The 23,573-nt window shown below is 41.1% G+C and overlaps 1 protein-coding gene across 3 annotated transcripts in view; it reads right to left on the bottom strand.

Moving 5' to 3' along the window:
* The window catches only part of nrxn1a (neurexin 1a), a 1,567,205-nt gene that overhangs the window by 1,229,847 nt on the left and 313,785 nt on the right, over positions 1 to 23,573 (bottom strand). Inside the window, exon 5 of one of the 3 annotated variants that reach the window (XM_048601291.1) lies at positions 18,403 to 18,432. The exons of the other annotated variants lie outside the window; for them this stretch is intronic. Within the exon in view, the coding sequence (XP_048457248.1) occupies positions 18,403 to 18,432 (30 nt within the window). The remainder of the gene's footprint in view (positions 1 to 18,402; positions 18,433 to 23,573) is intronic. 3 annotated transcript variants of the gene reach the window in all.

Genomic DNA, 23,573 nt, shown 5'->3' with positions numbered 1-23,573 from the left:
AGTGACGGCTTAGAAATCAATCTAATAGCCATAAGATATATTCAATTTAGATGCGTAAGCTGCGTGTATCCCGGCATACAAAGTAACATGGCAGAAGCCTGGAAGTCATAGGGCTCCCTAAGCTCCAAGCTGAAGTTGTGTGAGGGTTAGATTGAGGACAGCCATGTTGATGTAGTGAGTCTATTGGTTTGCAGATGCTAATGTGCTTGGGTGAAGGCTGCAGGAGCACAGTGTCCATGGAGCATGCTGGGACATTGTGGTGAAGATAGAGTTGGCCAATGGCCAGGACAAACATGTAGTGATGTGTGGCCACCAAATCATTTCTCGGGGAAAGGGAGAATTGCAAATGGAGTAGAAAGGCAGCCAAGTTGGTCTAATAATGATATGCAAATGTGTAGAAATACGGGAGTTGCCACTCACTAGTGAGATTCTAAAGCTTAAGGGAGAAAATGGGAATTGTTTTCTTAACCATAAAATTCTGATTTTTTAAAAAATTCTTGCCATATTTTCACAATTTTCTGCCCTCTGTCTTAGTTTCTAACATTTTTATTCAGAATTTTTGCCCTTCCAATGGCCCGTACCCATGCGCTGGCATATGTTCTGGTACAGAATGTGAACTAGATTATTTCCTCCAAGATATCTGTACGTTCTTCTAAATGTTTAATTAGCTGAAACCTAGCCCTAATTTTAGACTAATACTCCCAGTAGGAATAGGGAGGGTTCAAGTCAGATTATCAACTTTTACCCTGTCAGATATTGAACATCACTGACTTCAGCAGGATATGAAAGCAGGAAGTATGTAAAATGCCATCTGATCTGAACCTGCACCATTTCTGCCAGGTGAGTCACGTTAAAATTACTCCATTGAGGTTGATTGCCATTTCATCTCTCGCCATCTGTTCCTCACAGAAATTTATTTATTCTTTTCCCAGCGTGAGTTAGGAGCAAGATACTGGAGGATGATTAATGTTTTCAGCTTTGATCTAGAATGGTTTGGGCATTCCAGGAGAGGAGCAATAGAGTATACAAATCTGATGTGAACAACAGTATATGAACATCAACAATCAGATTTTCCTCACATCCATTGGCATTCCATATACTTTAACAACGTTACATGCCAAATAAAGAAGTTTGATTTGTTCTTCTACTTGAAACCCTTCTCCCATACTTTTTCTATTACTTTCAGCCACATTACAAAAATCAACCACAACTTGCATTTAAGTAACAAAACCTCTCAAGTTGCTTCACAGAACCATAATAAAATGAAGTACAACATAAGATACTGACACTACTATATTTTTATCCCAGAGTGCTGACCTTCAAGGTTCATGTCTGGCAACAGTTCCTGCAAATGAGGCCAATTCATTGACAGATGACCAAAAGCTTAATCAAACAGGTTAGGATTTAAGGAGTGTTTTAAAAGAGGAACGTGAGGTAAAGAGGCAGAGAGCTCTAAGGTGGATATTACTAAGCTTGGGATCTAGTCAACTGAAGACACAACTACCAGTGGTGGAGCAATTTAAAATCGGTTGCACAAGAGGCCAGTGTTAGAAGAGTACAGATTTCTCAGAATCTTGTGTGACTGGAAGATATTACAGAGATAAGGAGAAGCAATTCCATTGAGGGGTTTGCAAAGAAGTATGGAAATCTTAAAGTAACATGTTGCTTGACTGGGATCCGGTTCACAATTCACCTGAATTGTGATGGGTAATGGGACTCGAAATTAGTTTTGGACTGCAGAGATTTAGATGATCTCTAGTTCATGGGTGGTAGAGTGTAAGAAACAGCCATCCATGCCTTAAAATATTCAAGCTTAGACATACTGTATGAGGGAAATAACAAAACAGCAGCTGAGACCTGGTGAAGTCAGGTGATATTACAAGGTATGCATAAGTATTGATCAATAACACAGTATGTGCTACAGATTGTACTGAGGAGGATTGTTAACAAAATATGTATTTTACTTATGTTAACACCTTTTCAATGGTGCATATGTTTAAATTGTTACAAGTAGAATTCATAAAATACATCACAAAATATTTACTAAAGATAAGCTAGTCAAACGTTGATCATGGAAATTAATGAATTGTGTCCTCAGTGTAATTTAGTGAAAATAAGGCAAGTCTATATTAAGCAGGGGAATCTGATCTACTGATTCTCAAGCCAAAAGATCAAAGAAATAAATTTGCTCCTGTGTCTCCAAACTGATACCTATTAAGATCTCCATCACCTGGGATGTAAATGAATAGTATCAAGCAATGGCTGAGTTTTTGGTCCCTGGTCAGGTATGCAGAGTCAGGAAAATTCATCACAGGCTGAACACAATCTTGAACAATGGACACCTGCACTTCTGATCTGTGTTGTGGATATGTGGTTTTGCATTAGAAATTAGCGCTGGTGACCTTACAGGAACCACAAAGGCTGCCAGGAATGAAGGCACGCTGGCTGGATGGCCTGTCTCAAGGATCTGGCACTGCGTCCAACATTTAAAAATATAGCACAATTGATGAAAGATTCGTCCCCTCATAATCTGTGCTAACTTGTGACACTAAATGCCCTCTACACAAACCATCTTCCTGTAATAGCCATCATACTAATCTATGTGCTTCTACCCACACCCATTCCCTTTTGTAACCCCCTTGCCAAGGTACACCACACTACCAATCCTTCATTGCCCTACTACCTCCTGTGCCAATTTAGTGCCAGGTCATACCAGCCCATGCACCTATCCACCAATCTTTGTCTTTACAGCTGTCATGCTAACTCATCTCATCTCTACCCTGGACAGATCAAATTCAAAGTCAGACTGAAGTAGAGACACCTGAAGATTTACATGGCCGGCCGTCTTCACATACCGTACATGCACAAAATCCAGCCTGCCCCTGTTCCCAAACATGAAAACAGGTAATGCCTATTGGTAAATAAGTAATGTAAATAGAAAAGAGGGAATATATGGGGGAGGGAATTGGAATTTCCAATCACTTCCACCATTTTAACAACAATGAAGTGCCTCGTCGATGGGGTGAAAATCTAAGCCAATGTTTCCATCAGGTTTTGTTAAAATACAACTGGATTGACAAAGTACTCATCATTTATTCAGTTAAACAGTTTGTGGTTTTATCAACATGAAAGCAATAATTTCATACAATCTAGAAATAGGTTTCATTCATATTTTTCCGCTAAAGAATAGGTGTTTCAAAGCAATACACAAAATCTTGTCTAGAAATTACACAAAAAGGGAGGCAAATCAGACAAAGCTTTTTTTCTTCTTAATAGCCACAACACTTTAAAAATGTTAATGTCTTAGCACAAGAAGAAAATGTCCTTCAAGTCTTTGCAGGATTGATAATGTATTTTCACCCAACATTTTAAAATAGTTTTGCAAATCTCGTTGCAAAAAGATCCTCATTTTTTTACTGAAAGAAGAGTGCTTTTTGGAACAAGAATGCATTTCACTTGGTCAAGCATTTTTCACGGAAGATCTTAAAACAAGATAGAATGATATATAAAGGATCTAATTTTCAAATAATTGTTAAAAAATGACTGGATTTTTTGATATTACAATTTGTTATTTGATATAAAAACAGCACTATGCTATGCAGATAGTAAACTATAAAAAGAAAACTATTCATGTATCTATTGGCTAATAGTTATGTTAAGCACCTCACATTGGAATTGGATCTTGTGTGTCAGAACCTCTAAGCTGAACCGAAAGAAAAGCTTAAAAAATGCAGAAATGCATTGCCATATGTCATATCATCCTGCCAAGCATCACTGATCTGTGTATTACAAATGTCAATACTATATATCTCACTGAAACATTTATTAATATTCCCCATAAAATGAAGTCCATTATATCCAATCATGTGTATTTCTCAATTAATGAGATGATCTCAGGTTCTACTCTTTAAGCTGACAGTTTGAAATATTTTTGTCACTTGTACAGTCAACTGATTTCAGATATTTTCAAAGGATATGAGAAGACATGTGAGCTCTGCATGCACTAAGAAACAGCTAACCACGGGATCAGGTTGCCTAGAAACAACCTGATTATTACTGCCCACAGTGGGTTAGGAAGAAACTTTACCTGTTCCTTCAGGACCATTTGTCAAGGTTCATTAAAATAACACAGAAGAAAATAAGCACATTAGTGCAGCTCCTAACAATAAACAGCATTGGCCTTTTAAACTGAATTTGAAACACATAGGAAAGAAAACACAATCGTTTTGGTGCTTTATAAATCTTTGTTTTTTCTTGGATGAAAAAAAATCATTATTATGTTACTATACCTCAGGCACGTTTTAAGAAGAAAAGGGAAAACACTAATACCATTCCCTGAAAATTACGTATGAAAGCTTTGACAGCTGTCATCCTGTAAATGCCAAGGGCAGGAAGACCATCTAATAATATGTATCTGTATTCCACTACGGTTCTGCTTTAGGTAGTGCTTGCATTTAAAGCATGACTTTCATTCAGATATCACCATTAATATCTACTTTGAAATGAAAACCAGTTTGTTTCATTTCACTCTGACAGCAAAAAGACCTCTTTTCCTGTATATTGGGATAAGAAAAACGACTGTAGTGATATTGTTACAAAAACAGATGCAATGTTCTTTGTCATTTACATAGATAATTCAGATGTGAATACAGGAGGTATGGTTAATAAGTTTGCAGGTGACATCAAAACTGCTGGTGTAGTGGACACTGATGAAGGTTGTCTCAGAGTACAGCAGGGCCTTGATCAGATGGGACAATAGGCCAAGGAGTGGCAGATGGAATTTAATTTAGATAAATGTGAGGTGCTGCATTTTGGTAAAGTTTTATCAGGGCAGGACTTATACACTTAATCATAGGGCCCTGGGGAGTATTGCTGAACAAAGAGACCTCGGGGTGCAGGTGTATAGTTCCATGAAAGTGGAGTCGCAGTTGGTTTGACACGCTTGGTCAGTGCATTAAATATAGGGGTTAGGACGTCATGTTGCGGGTGTGCAGGACACTGGTGAAACCACTTTTTGAACACTGTGTTCAATTCTGTTTTCCTTGCTATAGGAATGATGTTGTTAAACTTGAAAGGGTTCGAAAAAGATGTATCGGGATGTTGTCGAGATTGGACGGTGTTAGCTATCGAGAGAGGGCGAATAGGCTAAGGCTTTTTTCCCTGGAGTGTCAGAGGCTGAAGGGTGGCCTTTTTGAGGTTTATGATGAAAGGCATGCATAGGGTGAATAACCAAGGTCTTTTTCCCAGTGTAGGAGAGTCCAGAACTAAACTGCATAGTTTTAAGGTGAGAGGGGAAGGATCTGAAAGGGGCCAGAGGGTAGTGTGTGTATGGAATGAGCTGCCAGAGGAAGTGGTGGAGGCTGGTACAATTACAACATTTAAAAGGCATCTGGATGAGTACATGAATAGGTAGGGTTTAGAGGGATATGGGCTAAATGCTGGCAAATGGGACGAGATTAATTTAGGATATCTGGTCGACATCGACGAGTTGGACCAAAGGATCTGTTTCTGTGCTATACAGCTCTATGACTCTACTGCAAAATAGATTTTGCTTCATTGATGTAGTCCAGGAACATACCATAGGGAAAGAAAAATGGGTAAAAGGTTAAAAATAAACAGATATAGGTAAATAAATCCATCTCATGAAAATTGTTCAGCCCGAGGGAAGTGTTTACTTATATGCTGAACATTTATTCTGAATATATACAAGGAGTGTCCTGGTGCTCATTTCTCTAAAGGTGTGAGAAAAGACTGTTTTGAAAACTGATGTTAGTATCACAGAATTGTTTTTGAAAAATTAACCAACTTAACTTCTTCACATTCTTTTCAGAATGTGTTCTTCATAACAGCAAAAATGTGCTGTGGTCACCTTTATAAATAGCAAATTTTTCTGACCATACAAAAATTGCTTCCTACTATGTACCATCTGTACGTATTTGAGTTCTTATTGTTGTTACTATGAGTAAGTGCTTCCCTCACTCCTCCTCCCAAGTTTACACTGAATGATCAGGTAAACAAACTTCATTAACACCATCAGGACTACGGTCACAAAAAGACTTGTATGTATTTTTATGCTATTATTAATGCCAAAATTTGTCACTTTGGTCACCTACAATTTAATTTTAAACTCAATAATCTTACCAAACAAAGTTTTTGAGCAAAGAATTGTCAATTGTCAAAGGACAGTGTTACAAATTTTTTTGAAAATATGTTCAAGAAGTGAAAACATAAAATTAACATCCAAAAGGTGATTAGTAATAATCTTCCACAGTATGTATTTTATTCTGATATGACGTAAGGCATGTGTGAGCAAATACACCAGACAGAATTTCTGAACACCTATGGGGATACCTCAGAAATTGGATACTTTGTTCATCTTTGAATCCATATTTTCATCACAATAATGGCAGACTGCAAGGTACATTAAAACATAACTGATTAAAAATAAATATAAAAATCTTGAAATATGTTGTAGGTTCTTAAATATCTAAAAAGAGAAATATCAAGTTAATTTTGCACACACTTCATGAGAAGGCTAACCTGACCTTTTCTTTGTGCATTACGAGCATTTGCAGCACTATTTCTCCTCTCCATTTTCTTTAGTGTTTGACATATATGGGTTTAATATGTTGTGCTCCTACGTTTGTTGGTTGTAAATGTTCTTTACTTTAGCTGGTAGATTTGCAGCAATATTAATGTCCTTTCTGGCTGTAGTCAAAGTGAGTTCAGTACGTTCTACAATAGGATCTGCAGCCATTAGAAATGGGATATAAAATGGCAAAAACTGTCACTGAGCTGGACGCATCTGGGATTGGGAGAGAACATCTCCTTCTGATGTGAACCAAGTCTAGGAGTTTGTGAGGTTTCAGAATCCATGAGTTTTCCTGTAGCCATTTTCCAAGCAAGTAGAAGCACTTTACAGCACTATTCCCAAAGCCTTTACAGCAGTAAAGGTATCATACAGTGGATGCAAATTATTTCTTTGCCACAGCATGTGGTATTGCTATCTACACAATGGCAAATTAAAGTCCGGGGAATTATCGGTACGTGATGTCACTTGTGTCAAAAAGATTGAAATGCTGTGCTCCTATACAACTCTTATTGCTTTTCATTACTGTGCTTAGCAAAGAAAATTACTTCTTGATTTCTGCTGCTACAAACTCACTTAAGTTTGTATCACCACAAAACACAGTTGGACTACTAAACATATTGGATCTCCGTTCCAAACCAATTCACATTTAATCACTTCCATCCATTGCTATTTCTTCCTCAACAGTGTTTGGTACCCTATCCCGATGTGCTTACTTTTTCATGACTATTTTTCACTTTCATTTATCTCTGCATTAACCCCTGTTTTTAAGTGGGGATTTTGGTACAGCTTGTGTATTGGATATCTTTGATGTGTGAAGAGATTGGAAATTATGAGTAATTAAGTGGATATCTCTATTTACATACTCTTACACAAACACATGAATTTCTATTTAGTCAATGTTCATGCGTTCACCTGATACACTGTGCATATTGTTAACATTGTATCATTATTTCTAGCTTCTTTTTCAATTTCAATGGTTAAAATATTATTGGGGTCCGAGTGATGTGGACAATGTTGCAGAATCAGGCAAGAAGTCCAGCAAGGAGCATCTCAATGTTGATGTCATTTTGTCCCATCTTATAGGCTTTTCACAAGTACTGTGGCAAGACTCTTGGCAGTCAGGGTGAGTTGACAGTTGCTGGGGATTAACACTGCTGAACCATCTTACTGACAGCCAAAATTATCACGTTAATATTCTGGTTACTCTCTCACTAAACTCGCCAAACAAGCAAGCCTTCGAGAAAACCTGAGATGAAAACCAGAGCAGGTATCTGCTGGTTTTCACTCACCAGCTCCTCCAAATGACCTCCACTTTACAAACAGTCAAACTGCAAAACCTATGGGCACCAATCGCTGGCAGCCTTCCACCACAGACAACGGCACCGGACTTTAAAGGACCCATCACCATCATCCTGGCATCTTTCCGATGCAGTGGTAGTGCACTCTGCAAATCCAGATTCAATCGAACGGGGTACACCAGCAACCAGCAATGTATGGCTGCATCAGGTGTACTCACCGTACAGGAACAGGCACCTCGTCCATGGCATGAATTAGCCTGCCCACCCTGACTGCTCCCTTGCTCTCTCAGTATCGATTCTTGTATTGTGCTACACTGCAGCATGCTTTGCTTTGCCATGCCTTGTTGTACCGTGCCTTGCAGTGGCAATTGGCACAATCATGCAAACAAGGAGGCGGCCATGCTGCGCAGCAATCCTCAGTTCAGGGTGTGGACATCTTGTCATATGTCTATGCCACGTCAGGCTAGCACCTGTAGCATGTGGCAGAAGCATTTGCGCCAAACACCCAGCGTCTGCAGCAAACAACGGGGCATGTATTGGGGAACAGTTTGGGTGTACCCATTGGTCAGGTGGGGGGTCCAGCTGAGTTAGTAAGGAGCATCCTCCCATACCATTCCCAGGCCTTGGTCACAGTCAGGCATTTGGTCAGTGTGTCATTGCACGGAGGGACCATGCCTGTGGACTCCAGGGAGCAGGTCACAATCATTCCTTTGTCTCCATAAAGGCCAGTCACGGGGTGGGGGGATCTGCTGTAGTCAGGGTTTTGTGTGGGCACCGTTAGTCAGATCTTGGACCAACGCTAGTAGATGAGAGTAGGGGCATGGAGGATCAGGGTATTGGGAATATGTAGGTCTAAGCACATGCAGGCAGCTTGTTGACAAGTTGAGCCTTTTCGGCCTTCCAAGGGTGAGAGGGGGGCAGGCAGGTTGGAGATGGAAGGTTTTGCCATGTATGCAGTCTCCTGAGTGGGAACTGCTGATGGGGCCTGGGTATGATTCCTTCTCCAGCTGAGTGCCTCTGGGCACCACCCTATCTACTTGTGGGGAGGATGCACCTGGACTATGGCCTGGTCTCCCTGCCCTCCCTCTCACCCTGTCTTCAGGCCTGAGGACCAAGTTCTGGGGTGACGGAATGCAGGAAAGGAGTGACTGAAGATGCTGGTGCTATTCCTCCATGGCAGATGCCAACCTGTCCACAGGGACAGACAGGCAGTCACAGGATTAGCTGCATTGCTCCAGCTTCCAACCAACCCACTGTATGGGGCCTCAGCGATGAGACCCAGTGTGGTTCACACAGCTGCCTGCTGCTGCTTCTCCAACTGCATTTCTATGAAGGCCCTCATTGCTCAGACCACAGGGTGACCTCCTGCTGGGGGCTCAGCAAGTGCCTAGTCTCTGACTGTTAGTGGCCTGTGGAGTTTCTCCCTCACGCCATCTGTGGGACCCTCTCTGTGCGGTGCTCAACCTCCAAGTCTGCACTGAATGTTGCTGTTGACTCCACCCTGCTGTCACTGTAAGACATGGTACGGGGTGTCAGGGGCAGCTTTGCCAATGCTTCCTCCAGGGCGCGGTCACTTTTATCATTGTGTCCTCCTGGCCGTGCACCTGCGTCTCTACCGATGTGGCCTGGTGGGTTGATGCAGCTGTAACACAGAGAAGACAGAAGATGTTGTGGCCAGTGGTTAGAAGTGGTGTCCCCTACAGAGTGGTGACACCTCGGCAACTGTTGGCATTGCAGTGGAATGTGAAGTGGTACTTACTCGGTTGCCAGGACATGAACGTTTCAGCATTCCTGCAGGTACGGCTCTGTATGTTGGCAAGAATTTTCTTTCTCAGGAGGTAAGGACACTGATGTCCAGAAACTCCCAACCGCCCATCCTTCTTCCACCCTGTTCTAGGATGTCTGGTCCTGCAATGACACAAAGGAGGCAAATGAGTAAGATGCAAATGGATGGCAAAGCTGTTAGTTCTGGTGCATGCAACAGCAATATGTTGAGTTGTTCTAAAGGACTGAAGAGGCAGTGGACAGGGCACGCAGGTTTGCTTAATGAACAAATGTTAAACAGGTTGAGATTCTACTCATTGGAATTTAGAAGAATGAGACGTGATGTCATTGAGACAGGTAAAATTCTTAAAGTAGCTTGACAGAGTAAATACTGACAGAATGTTTTTCCTCTTGAGAAAGTCTAAGTCCAGGGGACACAGTCTCAGAATAAAGGGGCATCAATTTAAGACTGAGATGAGGAGGAATTTCTTCTCTCAGAGGGTTGAGAGTCTTTGGAACTCCTTGCAACGGATATCTGTGGGGAAAGAGTCCTTGTTATATTTAAGACTGAGATTGATTTTTGATCAGTAGGGGAATCAAAAGTGATGAGGAAAATGCAGGAAAGCAGATGTGGCCATGATCTTATTGAATTGGAAAAGCAGGTTCAAAGGGTTGAATGGCCTACTCCTGTTCCTATTTTCCTAAGCTGTTTTGTGGTATGGGAGGGCGAGAGTCAGGCGAATGAATGAGGGCAGGTATTGCACGGAACAGAGGGGGTGTCAGGGCACAGATCTTGATGGGAGGTGGGTGCAATGGCAGAGATGGAGTGAATGTGAGGTGGCAGAAAGTAGAGTATGGAACTTACCCTGGCAGGGTGGGGAAGGTTATTCATCTTCTTTCTGCACAGCAGCCTGGTCCTCCATACAATGGAGACGACACTGACCCAGATGGCAATCTCCGAGCGGGATGGTATTGTCTGGCATCCTCTGATGGTCCTCTAGAAAGATAACATCTTTTTGCTGCACCTGGACCTCCAGGGCGCTCTCTGAGAAACATGGTGCCCATTCTCCCCTTCTTTGCTATCTGTCCTCATTGCCTGTACAAGTGAGCAGGACAGCTGCCAAATGCCAGCATTCCTGCAAGTGAGCAGCAGGCATTCAAAAATGGCACGGACATGAGGGATGCTGGTCCTGGAGCAGATGTCTGCCTGCGTTGTGAGCTATTCCGAGAACATCATGAGACAAGATGGGATGGAGATCAGGTGTGCCACATGCCATGGGGTGGGAAGGGTGATTAGTGTGCCGAATTTAGTAAGATTTGGCAAAAAGACTCACTTGGCCTCGCGGTGTGAAGCACTCCACCAAAATCGTCACCACATGCATTTAGCCAAAAATCCATAAGATTCAGTTCAGTGTTTTCGAAAACATATTATGTGCCTAAAACTGATTTTTCCATAATTATGTGGAATCAGTTCTTTAAAACATGGAGTTCAAAGTCCTGTTGTGTCTTTTTGCAGCACCTCTCATTTATTGTTGCTGTGACCTTTACAAACAATGGATCTTGAAGTGAAAATAATAGTATGATGATCTGTACTCACCATTACTTAGCAGTAAATCAGACATCAACTTCTGATGCTATGATTCTATGACTAACAGAATGCACAATAACACATAGAAATCAGAAGTTGCCTTGTAAGTTTCTTTGCTCATCCAGAGATTTTGCTCTGGCTCCATCATGCTAAGATATCCACGGAAGCTGTCAATTTAAAATATCTATCCACTATACAAAGTTAAGAGCAGACCATACAAGCACGACTGAATTTTTAATATTGTGTTCAGTCACAGCTCTGCATTGAAAATTTACTTCTGCAGTTTTATTCAGATTTTATTTATTCTCAAAGTTTAAAGAAGTTAAACAATGTTTAAACTTTATCTTTGCATTTCTTCTTTCACTTAATTCAACTTCCTTGCCTTCTCTTTATATATTTTTATAAAATATAATTTGACATTGAGTTAAATATTGACATTGACATTCCCTAGTTGGATGCAGCTGGGAGAACAATCCCGAACTTATACAGACAAGGTCTGCTTCAAAATGGCCAGGAAATTTTTGTTAAAATTACAACAAACAGTAAACTGCATGTTATCACATCTTCCTGATTTCCCCAGAGCTGGCTTGTGTGTGCTGTTGGCAAAAATAAAAGAACAAAGAACAGTACAGCACAGCAACATGCCCTTTGACAGACCAAGCCTACGCTGAATGAGCTTGTTAATGATTGAATTATCAACCACTTTTTCCAAGAATCTCACCAGTGCTACACAGGACCTAGGCAGTAGCTGCAACTCAACCCACAGAAGGCTAAGAAACAGCAGAAATCAAAGTTCAGCAAAAAAACAACTGCAAACGTGAGACTATCCATAGGCAGAGACTTGCATTTCAAGAAAGCCTCTTGGATATTGCTGCTATGACAAATTAAGAGACAGAGCAGTGAGGAAGAAATAACCACCAGTTCTTTCAACCCTCATCTTGGATGCAATTTGGTCCTCTCTCTTTCGTGCCATTCACTTCAACACTTGTATTACAGCCACAGTGGGGGTCATTGGATACAACTCATACAATAGGCCAACCTTCATAGATCTTTATACAATCCCTGCAGTGTGGAAACAGGCCCTTCGGCCTAACAAGCCCACACCGACCCTCAGAGCACCCCACCCAGACCCATCCCCCATAACCCACCTAATGTATACATCCCTGAACACTACGGACAATTTAGCATGGCCAATTCACCTAGCCTGCACATCTTTGAACTGTGGGAGGAAACCGGAGCACCCGAAGGAAACCCATGCAGACACGGGGGGAATGTGCAAACTCCACACAGACTGTTGTCCTAGGGTGGAATCAAACCCGGGTCCCTGGTGCTGTGAGGCAGCAGCGCTAACCACTGAGCCACCGCGTTTGCCCCTGCATATCCATTCACCATGATGAATAGGCAGCAGCACCTTCTGAGGTGTGTTTTCACTCAAATGCTGTAAAGTGTAACGGGAAGGCTCTTTTTGCTAGGTACGGACATGCAAATGAAGCCACCGTGTGTTTAAAAGATAAACTTGTCAAATTCAGTCCAGCTTATTTCACAAAGGATTATTCAATCCGATTAAGAAGTCATTATTGTTTGCCCTGTTCATTAATGTTCCAGTGCCCCAGAAAGGACACAGCACCATTCTGACTCAAAAGTAGCTTAAGTCACAGCGCAAAAGTAGACAAAATGAATGAAATTTAATGTCATCCCCTGAGGTGAGTTTGTAGGCAGAACACCATTTAATTGAGTACAAAGATGGCATTTGGGGTCACTGCCACCTTTTTGAATCTGCCACAATTACATTTGGAGTGGAAGGGTTCTTGGGTCATCTATTGTCAGCCACTAGTTGGCAAAGGGTTCACCATGTGGGATGCTTCAAAAGAAAATCCCGGTTGGAGTTTTGCACACTACCAGAGAAGGTACCTTGCTCAAGGACATTTAATGCCTAATTGAAGAGTGTGGCATTGGACAGGGCAGTGGTGGTAGTGGCGGTGGGGGAATTCTACTGAGTATCACTTCCTACCCTTGCAGCCAACACTGCTGTCCCCACCATGACATTCCCATCTCTCCATCGCTAATCTGTGGCTCTCTGGCATGAGTCTCTGCGATTCTAGACCTTGGGCGGACTCATTGCCAACAACATACACCTCTCCCTGACTACTGAGCAATGACTAGCTGACAGCTCCTGACAGCGCAGTGCAAAATGTCACACTTAATTTGGTGGCTCTTCACCTAAAGGAGGCAATGAGAGCCTCTTACTAGCTGTCTAGATGGTGATTAAGACTCCTAATACCTCCTTTAAATAGTACTCAAGCTGTGTGCAAGCAAAAATGTTATGAATGGCAAGTTGGTTGTTTGCTGCTGACTGCAGGTCATTGTAGCCGAATGTTGTCACTTGGCCTATGAACCTTTCCAAGTGCAGCATATTCTCATTTCTATAATTGATTGTATTATATCATTTGCATTAATTTATTCACTTTCTTCTGTTTCATTCTTGCTCAATTTTTCTATGTCAGCAAAGCGTTTGTTTCATGTCATATCCATCTGTGTCCTGTGCTGTTACTTTATGGTAACCTTCATGTCTTTTCTTTTTGGTCTTAATTCATGCATCTTCTTCAAAGACCAATTGACATGTGCTCATTTGCTGACTGCAATAATCCAGGCTGTGCCATGCTGTCACACTTGTGCCACATGTGCATTGAAGATGTGATTCTTTCTGCACAGTCAAGTCAAATTTTCCCTATTTGTATTCCAGCATTTCTCCCATAACCATGTGATCCATATTGGGATTGTTAAGATTTTTAACATTGAAATGGTTTCCCAACAGTATCAAAAGGTCTTATTCAAATTCCTTTGAAACAGAGCAGGCACGCAGTCAACCAACAGTCCCCTTGCAGAATCAATACAAGTTGGCACCTTTAAGGTGACGGGCATGCATAGTCGAGCAAGAAATTTAAAAGGGGTCATGCACTCAAATCACTCACATGCTCAAAATAAACTGGATATGTGGTTCTTATTCCCTTTGTATGCTGCTCAGTATTTGTAACTGAGAAATGAATTGAATTCAAATACCAAGGTGTTTAATGATCACATTATTTAGTTTATTTGGTATTTGTTTCATTTGGTGTTTTTACATTTTAGGGAAGATGAGAACGTCAACATTTTACCGTCACTGCTAAGCACTCAAGTTAAATATTTGTTGCTTGAATTTCCACAGGCATAAGAAAGGGAGAGAATGTGTATTTTCAACTATTTACATATTTTCTCCAGTGTTCCTGTTAAAGTAACAGTCAGTCAGAGATAAGGACAATAATCAATGACATCTAAGGTTGGTAGGTTCAGGCAAAGGGCAAGGCTCTCTTTAGTTGGTCTCCACAACATGCCTTAGGCTGGAATCTTGTTTCAGCATCAGTTATCTCCATTGGGGGATTGAAACCACATGGGCTTTCTACTCATTGACAAAATGGCCACCATCTAATTTGATATTCACAGATGAAATACCCATGGTGCTCAGTGTGCAGCAGGAGCACGCAGAAAACCACACCATTACCTCAAAAGGTCTACGTGCCATATTGCCAAGGTCATCCAGGGAGGCATTCATTTCCTGAAATCTGGTAGCATCAATCTGGCAATGCAAGTGGCCTTCTTGAGACCACAACTGCTGATCTCCCTGCCTTCCTAACCTGTAGGTAACCACAACTGCTGCAACTATTGGCACATCTTTTCCCAATGGATATACCGTCCCCCGGGTTACATATAACTCCTGTTATCACCTACTAATCTGGGCTGATATCATTAAACCACCTTTCAGGTTCTCTTCCAAGCTCTCTGGGAACAATGGGTGCTTCTGCTTCCCAGCGCCTCCCTTTCTCCCTTGGTGAGATCTATGCTGATCCCCTTGCACACCAACGGCTGATAATGTATCCATGCTTTCTCCGCCATGGTCCAATCAAATTCTCCATGAAAGAAAAGAAGCTCCTAATCAGTGTAAATCCACGGAGGAAGATAATCTCTCCTGCTGTAAATCAATATTAATCACTCATCAATCTGAAAGCACATATCTCATGTGTACTGCAAAGCTGTTACTCAATCTGGTGAAATAGTTTTAATCAGTACTTTTTAAAAATTCAGTCATGGGATGTAGGCTTCATTGGCTAGGCCACTATTTAAGCATGACATGCTAGTGGGTTACAAATAAGTTCATAACGCACACTGTCGGGAAGCTGAATCCAAATTCAACCCACAGCAACATTAATTCCTGTGTTTCATCTCATTGTTGGAAAGCTGAATTTCGCCTCCAGCACAATGAAGCCCGCACATCTGCCTCATTTCCTGCTGCTGGTAGCAACACAAGATTCTGCCCCTGGACTTAATTCAAAAAGGACACAATTCTCCTTTCAATTACCACTGCAAAATGTTCTACTCTCCTCATTATTTTGACGGCATCTCGTGTGAGATCATTCCCACGGCATTTATAGCTAGTTGAGGTCCCACTGCTACAGTGAAACTCTGGTAATTTTGTTGATTCATTCAGTGGATATAGATGTTGTTCAGTACGTCAGCATTTATTGCCTACTCCCAATTGCCCAAAAGGAGTCAATATTGATGTGGGTCCGGAGTCACATTTAGGATGACAGATTCCACGTAGGTATGGTAGATTTCTAGAATCATAGAATCCCGACAGTGGGGAAGCAGGCCATTCAGCCCATCAAATCCACATCGACCCTCCAAAGAGCAGCCAATCCAGACCCAGCTCCCATCCTATCCCCGTATTTCCTTCCCTAAACAATATTAGTGAACCAGATTAGTGTTTATGACAATTGACAATGATTACCCGGCCACAGTTATGCTCTTTATTCCAGTTTTTTATTCAAAGTTCACCATCTGCAATAATGGAATTCAGACTATTGTTTCCAGAATATTAACCTGGGGTTCTCAATTACTAGTTTAGTGGCATTCACACAATGCTGTCACTTCCCCTTTTTAACTTGGGCTCGAGAATAGAATTTTACCAGAAAAAGAAAGTAATATATTCTTCCAGGAAATGTCATAGGCAGACCTCAATCCCATGGAAACCTCCCATGTCTGAAATCTGGAATTGCAAGTCTGTTTTACACTCATTCACTTGCAACCAAGTGAGAATTAAAATTGATCTGTGTCACCTGAAGAGGGTGCAGAAATAGAATTTCCTAGAATTTTTAGGAATTACAAACAACTTTCTCCCCAAAGTACCTGATGTAAGCCAGGGACATAATCTCCCATTCAACTCAGCCATTACTGCTGACCAAGACACATCATCATTTTTGAAAAGAGAAAAAACATACTGGATACTTGTCTCAGGGCACTTAATGGAGCATACAGAGTATATCACCAGATTATTTGTAATGTAGAGTTTTTGGCAATAGATAGCATACAATAACCACACATAGGGAGGTGATGAGCTAATGGCAGCATCGCTGGACTATTAATCCTGCTCTGGGGACCCAGGTTTGAATCCTGCTATGACAGATAGAGGAATTTGAGTTCAATAAAAATCAGGAATTACGAATCGAATAATGACCATGAAACTGATGCTGATGGATGGAGAAATCCCATTTGGTTCATAAATGTCCTCGAGGGAAGGAAACTGCTGTCCTTATCTGGTCTGGCCGACATGTGACTCTAGCTCCATAGCAATGTGAGTGACTCTTAACTGCCCTCTAGGCAATAAATGTCCACAGGAAAATAAACATACCTTTCTGCTTAGAGTTCATCTCGCCCCCAGCTAATTACTAGCATAACACTGAGAGTACCCTGTCTCCTTGCTCTTACTTGTGCTCATTGTTCTCCAGAATAAATGATCAACATCAAATCAAATTTGCATTCATTTTTCCATTATTATTCTTTAAACATGTACTCGTTTTATGTGTTTCTTCATCTAATGCTTAGGACCATTCTCTAACCAGCTCTGTAATCAAATTGCGGCAATACCCAGATTCTGGTTCAGGAGCTGATGGCATCCCTGAAACAGTAACTTGAATGTTTTCACAGGGTATAATGAATAACCACATCATTGTAAACGTTATAATTTATCCAAAATATTTATTGTACAAAAATATTTATTATGTATGAAACTCATACATTTTCTAGCTCTCCAATGAGGCTTCAACTTTATCTTTTAATATTGTTGTTGAATCTAATGTCCAGAACATGCTTAACTCTTCTCCTTTTCACCAACTTTACACCTATAAGTTGTCTTCTCTATTTTTATTAAACCCAAGTGCAAGTTCAGAATTAAACTCTGGCCTTGTTGGGGGCTGTTGGACACTAAATCAGCCCTGGCATACGTGAACTCACTGCCAACCTCAAGTTTAGCGGTCAGTTACTTTCATTAGCATTTTTAATTCAACACTTTTTTACAAATAGGATGAATCAGAAAATACGTAACATTTTTTTCCCGATACAAACCAAATTTGGAAAAATAAATATGCAAGATGTTGCTTCTTCATAATAGAGCAGCTCCTAATATATTGATTAATAAAAATTCCCTATTTAGAATCATCTAATTATTTTTCTGCAAGCTTAACATTTTGCTGTGGAACAATACAGGACAGTCATGAGTCACTCTCTTTGTTATAGCATTTTGAAATGAATGGCATTGATTCTGTTGTACTCTTACACAGTACTCACAACAGCACAATGAAATTCAGTATAATTATTCTGTAATGATCAGTTCACATAATTGCATATTTAAGAGTATATTCCATATAACGAAGCTTATGTAACTAGTAACAAGCATGCTTCAAAGCGAATTTAAAAGTCAGATTGTCACATTTCATACATTTGTTAAAATGAATAAAACATTAACTCACAATATCACTTGAACATTAAAAAAAGACTCAAATCATACTCTTAGGATCATTTAAAAATTAAACACTTCATTTACTTCCACACAAACTGAAGTTCTCTTGGAACCCATCCCTCCTTCCCAGAAGAATATTTCAACAGTATGAAAGATGACGCTTTAAATAAATGGCTCCTTTCAACCCCAATGTGCAGCAAAATCATATAATGATTAAGAGCCTTGAATTTATGAAGCAAATTCATAAAAGCAACTTACTGATCAGAGAAACAAAACTGTAATATTGAAGAAATTTCAAAGGTAGGAAGTAATTCTGAAACAAGCAACTTACCAGTCCTGTAGATGTTGCTAGAGATAACTCCTTAGAAATGAAGAAAATCTTAACTAGTTAATCCTTGCCAAATTTTCAATCTTTTGTTACAAATCATATTCAAAATAAACATGCACTTTAAAAGAGAAAGGAACTGAAAGAACACAAAGGATTTCAATTGGAAAAGTATTATGAATTTTAAGTACTTAACCCTGGAAATATTTCCCTGATGAATTTTTCCTCCAAAATGGAGTCCATTGTGAAGGATGAGATTTCTGAATACATGGCACTGCATGTTAAAATAGGACAAAGTCAGCAAATTTTCATCAAGGGGAGGCCATGCCTGACAAATCTGTTAGAATTCCTTTAGCAGGTAACGAGCAGGTTAGATCAAGGAGAGCTAATGGATCTTATCTACTTGGACTTCAAGAAAGCTTTGACAAGGTGCAACACAGGAGGCTGCTGAGTAAGATAAGGGCCCATGGTGTTAGAGGCAAGGTACTAGCGTGGATAGAAGATTGACTGTCTGGCAGAGAGCAGAGAGTGGGGATAAAAGGGTCTTTCTCAGGATGGCAGCCGGTGACACGTGGTGTTCCGCAAGGGTCAGTGTTGGGACAACTTTTCACTTTATACATTAATGATCCAGATGAAGGAACTGAGGGCATTCTGGCTAAGTTTGCAGATGATACAAAGATAGACGGAGGGACACGTAGTATTGACAAGGCATGGAGGGTGCAGAAGGATTTAGACAGATTAGGAGAGTGGGCAAAAAAGCGGCAGATGGAATACAATGTGGGAAAGTGTGAGGTCATGCACTTTGGTAGGAAGAATGAATGCATAGACTATTTTCTAAATGGGGAGAAAATTCAGAAGTCTGAAGTGCAAAGGGACTTGGGAGTCCTATCCAGGATTCTCTTAAGGTAAACTTGCAGGTTGAGTCAGAAGTTAGGAAGGCAAATACAATCTTGGCATTTATTTCGAGAGGACTAGAATATAAAAGCAGGAGTGTACTTCTGAGGCTTTATAAGGCTCTGTCAGACCACATTTAGAGTACTGTGAGCACTTTTGGACCCCATATCTCAGGAAGGATGTACTGGCCCTGGGGCAGGTCCAGAGGAGGTTCACCAAAATGATCCTAGAAATGAAAGGCTTGACATATGAGGAACGTTTAAGGACTTTGGTCTATACTTGATGGAATTTAGAAGGATTGGAGGGATCTAATTGAAACTTACAGAATACAGAATGGCCTGGACAGAGTAGGTGTTGGGAAGCTGTCTCCATTAGGCGAACAGACTAGGATACAAGGGCACAGCTTAAGAGTAAGGGTAGACCGTTTAGAATAGAGATGAGGAGAAACTTCTTCAGCCAGAGAGTGGTGTATCTATGGAATTCATTGCCACAGAAGGCTGTGGAGGCCAGGTCATTGAGTATATTTGAGACAGAGATAGATAGGTTCTTGGCTGTCGAGGGGATCATAGATTACGGGGAAAAAGTGGACAAATGGTGTTGAGAAGTTTATTGAATGGCAGACCAGACTCGATGGGCCAAATGACCTAATTTCTGCTCCTGTGTCTTATGGTCTTATGGTCTAAGGTCAAATGGAGGTTTTTAAGGTTGGAAGAGTTTTTATGGCCTATTCCTTAATGATGAATCAGTGATAAGTGATCTTCCATGTACGATTGTTAGCAAGCATGAGGAAAGAATTCGGAAGAAATCTCTTAACCACAGGCATAGCTTAGCCATAATAACGTCTTTCAGGGGGGAAAAGTGATCCAATAATTGAATCAGAGAAATCATGGGGTTGCGAGGAGAGAACAGTAGTAGTTGTAATAGTAATAGTAATAGTTGTTCTGGGGTTGTTCACAGCCAATACAGACAAAATGGGCCACATATCTTCCTTCTGCACTGCACTGCTCTATGCTTTTATTGGATGAGTACTTAATATTCATAGCATTAACATTTCATTTTCTTTAACATTCAATTCAGTAAATATTTCATTTCGGCACAATGCAGCTTCAGATTTTCTCACAAATAATATGTCTGTGTCTATAAAGCAGAAATTAAATGTGTGCAATGTTCTCAATTTGTGTCAAATTACCAACCACTGTTTCCTGAATTGATTTCATACAATTTCCATGTCAAACATTTTTATTTTGACATAAAATGTGACAACACAGATATAATCATTGCCAGTTTCTAACTTCAGCCACTATTGCTTTAATGTGTAAGGCTACTTTATAGTTTCCGCCATAATTAATGACATGGAACACTTCGTATAACTTGTATCACTTTTTCAAAAAGAAGCATAATAAAAAACTATATGCCCAGATATTCCCAAGCTGCTGACAGAGGCTGTGACAGGCAAGGTCATTGACATTTGGAAGTGTGTGGGAGACCAGACCTCTGCTGAGCCCCATGCTATTATGAGCCACACACTGGAGTTGCAGCAAGCAACTTGATGGAGTTTCCAGAGGCTATACGCTGCTGTATGCAGATGGTGTATGAATTTATCCAGACCATGAGTGGGTTCACATCTCAGGCACAAATGTATGGCTTCTTCCAACAAGACAGTGTCAACCCTCATGCAAACCAGATTCAGCAGACTTTTCAGAGCATGTGAGAGATACAGACGTACCTTCAAACCATGACCTTGCCCCTGAACTCAAACTTTGCAAAGTCAGAGGGAGAAGAGGCATCTGGATTCTCCTCCAGCTCTGCTGGCATGTTAAGTTGTGCCTTGCAAGAGAGCAGAAGCGGCTGGCTTCCTTATCTGGGGAGACCAGCACTTCAGTATTAGAGTGACAGAGGGGTGTCTCTTGTACAGAAGACTCCTTATATACCACAACTCTCTAAGCTCTTTAGCAGCCAGAGGATAGCCACCAAATTCATCCCAGGTCATGGGTCAGCCTGATCCATTTCAGCTACACATGCATTGACAGCACTTTGAGGAAACAGTCATAAGTTTGTTCAGAAAAACATACAATTGCACCTGGCATTCATAGCTGTTTAGTCTTGGCACATGTCCAGAACTGATAGTAAAATTCAGGGAAAATCTCGTCACTGTTACTGATGTCAATCATTTATTTTTGCTGTTTTCTCAGATGTCACCTCTACAACACTGTCCCCTCAGTGGGCTGCTGACATTGGGTCATCCATTTTCTCAGGTTGGCCAATGAACATGAATGTTTGGGAAAGAGAGAGAGGGCGTAAAGAAATAGTTTTCAACTGTCAACGAAGAAATTCTCAGCTAACTAAAAGCCAGGGAAACTTGAACTCTCTGAGGTAATGAAATTCTTGTAAATGAATGTTAAATCTCTTGGGCATCCAGGCTACCTATGTTCAGGTACCACTATACAGCAGAAGAATGTCGTTGGTGATATTGTAGTTATCACTGTGCCAATTGTTAAATTTAAATCCACGAATGAGTTCTGAAATGCAATAGAAACACGAACAATTGCCTGGTTAAATTTGTTCAGTTCTGCCCAAATGAGATTTCAGTCAGCAGCTGTGACTTCACTAGTTTGTAAGAAGTGTGTTTGGGACTTCTTGTGTGTATATCTGTGTATTAGTTATTTTGAAAAAAAAAACTTTTATTGCCACGTTTTGCCCATTGTTTCATGGTAATTTAAATACTGTGGCAGCTAATACATTAATGCTTTCCTTGCATGCTGGGATATTAATTTAGTGGAGGGTCAATTATTATTGACGATGTTGATGAATTCCTCCAATTCTATTTTGAATGTCTAAACACCTCATACATCAAAACAAAACTCAAAGGGGCAGATACCTATTTGACTGCATCATCTAATCAGCAAACCAGTGAAAATGAAAACATGTAAGTGCTATAAACCAAAAAATACTTCCATAAATCAAATGTAGCTGTCCAAAAAGAAAATTGTTACAATCCTAGGCTCTTGCCTTTAATGCAAGGGGTTCATCATCCTATCCCACCTGTTCCCAATCCTACACATTTTTCCCATGAGATGAGCTGTAACATTCATATTACCCTCCTGATGCAAGACCCGCCCCCTGTGCAAGGCAAGGTTTACAGAAAATCACTAAACAGGATGATGAGGGACCCTCATCACTTCAATGCTACATCTCTGCAGCTGGCTAAGGAACAACTGCTCAGATTGCTGGCATGTACAGAAATGCCAGAGAGAAAGCATCTGCTCAGCCCCAGACTGACAGGACACCACAATGTCAGCAATTTGTCACTTAGTTGACATGCACAGGAGAAACTGGCAGGTTTGCTGGGGCACTGGACAACCTGAAATTAAATTTGCAGAATGGCAACAATACCATTGGAATACCAGCTTCAGGCACATGAATGTCTAGCTGCCTCCACAGATGGTAGGTGGCTGCCACAGATAGCCAGGTCCAAAAGCCTCAGAGTGTGTTTCAACTTTACTGTACCGGAAGCTCTAATCTCCTCAGCATCCCAGCAAGCTGCCTCCAATCCCCACAATTGAGTTTCACAGCTGCCCTCCCACCACAGTGCCCCCTAATAAACCACACCCCGCCCTCATCCTGATTTTTTTTTAAATAGATGGTCAGTCCTGAATGATGAGCAACCAGACTCCAGGTTTCCATTCAGCTCCCCGTCAATCTTCCGATGACTCCAGGAGTGAATATACTGGACCTAAAGGACCAACTGTGGCTCACTCACCAGACTGCAGATGTACAGACCGCCCCCCTCCCCCCCCCAACAGCCAGGACTGCCCCAAGCTGTCGACTGATTGTGTCCAAGCCCCTTGACCAATATCGGAACCTGCTCTTGCTTTACAGACCCCATGATGGACGAGTGTGTTCCTTGACTTGACTGAGGACTACTTCTGTTAGTTTCTGTGATATGGATGTTTGATTGAAGCACTGGTGTATACGCAGCTGGCACTTGTGCAGGTATGAGCTTGATATCGCATGGTGCCATAAAGCAACACGTCCAGTCCCTTAACTGACCATTGTTGAGAACCATGACAAGCTGGCTTTATGTCTGCACTAAAACGCAAAGCAGGGCTGCAATACTGTAAATCTTTAAGGTCTGGCTGAGGAGGCAAAGTACAAAAAGGCGAGGCAAGTCAGGGATGTTGTGAGCATTGAAGCAGGCACAAAGTGGGTGAGCACTAACTGAGTGATAATCTCTGAGACCATAAAAAGGTTTCCAGTTCCAGTTGCAAAAGTGTCTTTGCAAC

Source organism: Rhincodon typus, chromosome 9 (assembly GCF_021869965.1).
Source record: "Rhincodon typus isolate 14 chromosome 9, sRhiTyp1.1, whole genome shotgun sequence".
NCBI classification, from domain to species: domain Eukaryota; kingdom Metazoa; phylum Chordata; class Chondrichthyes; order Orectolobiformes; family Rhincodontidae; genus Rhincodon; species Rhincodon typus.
The sequence above is the reverse complement of the archived record's forward strand: the minus strand, read 5'-3'. Positions and strand labels throughout refer to the sequence as shown.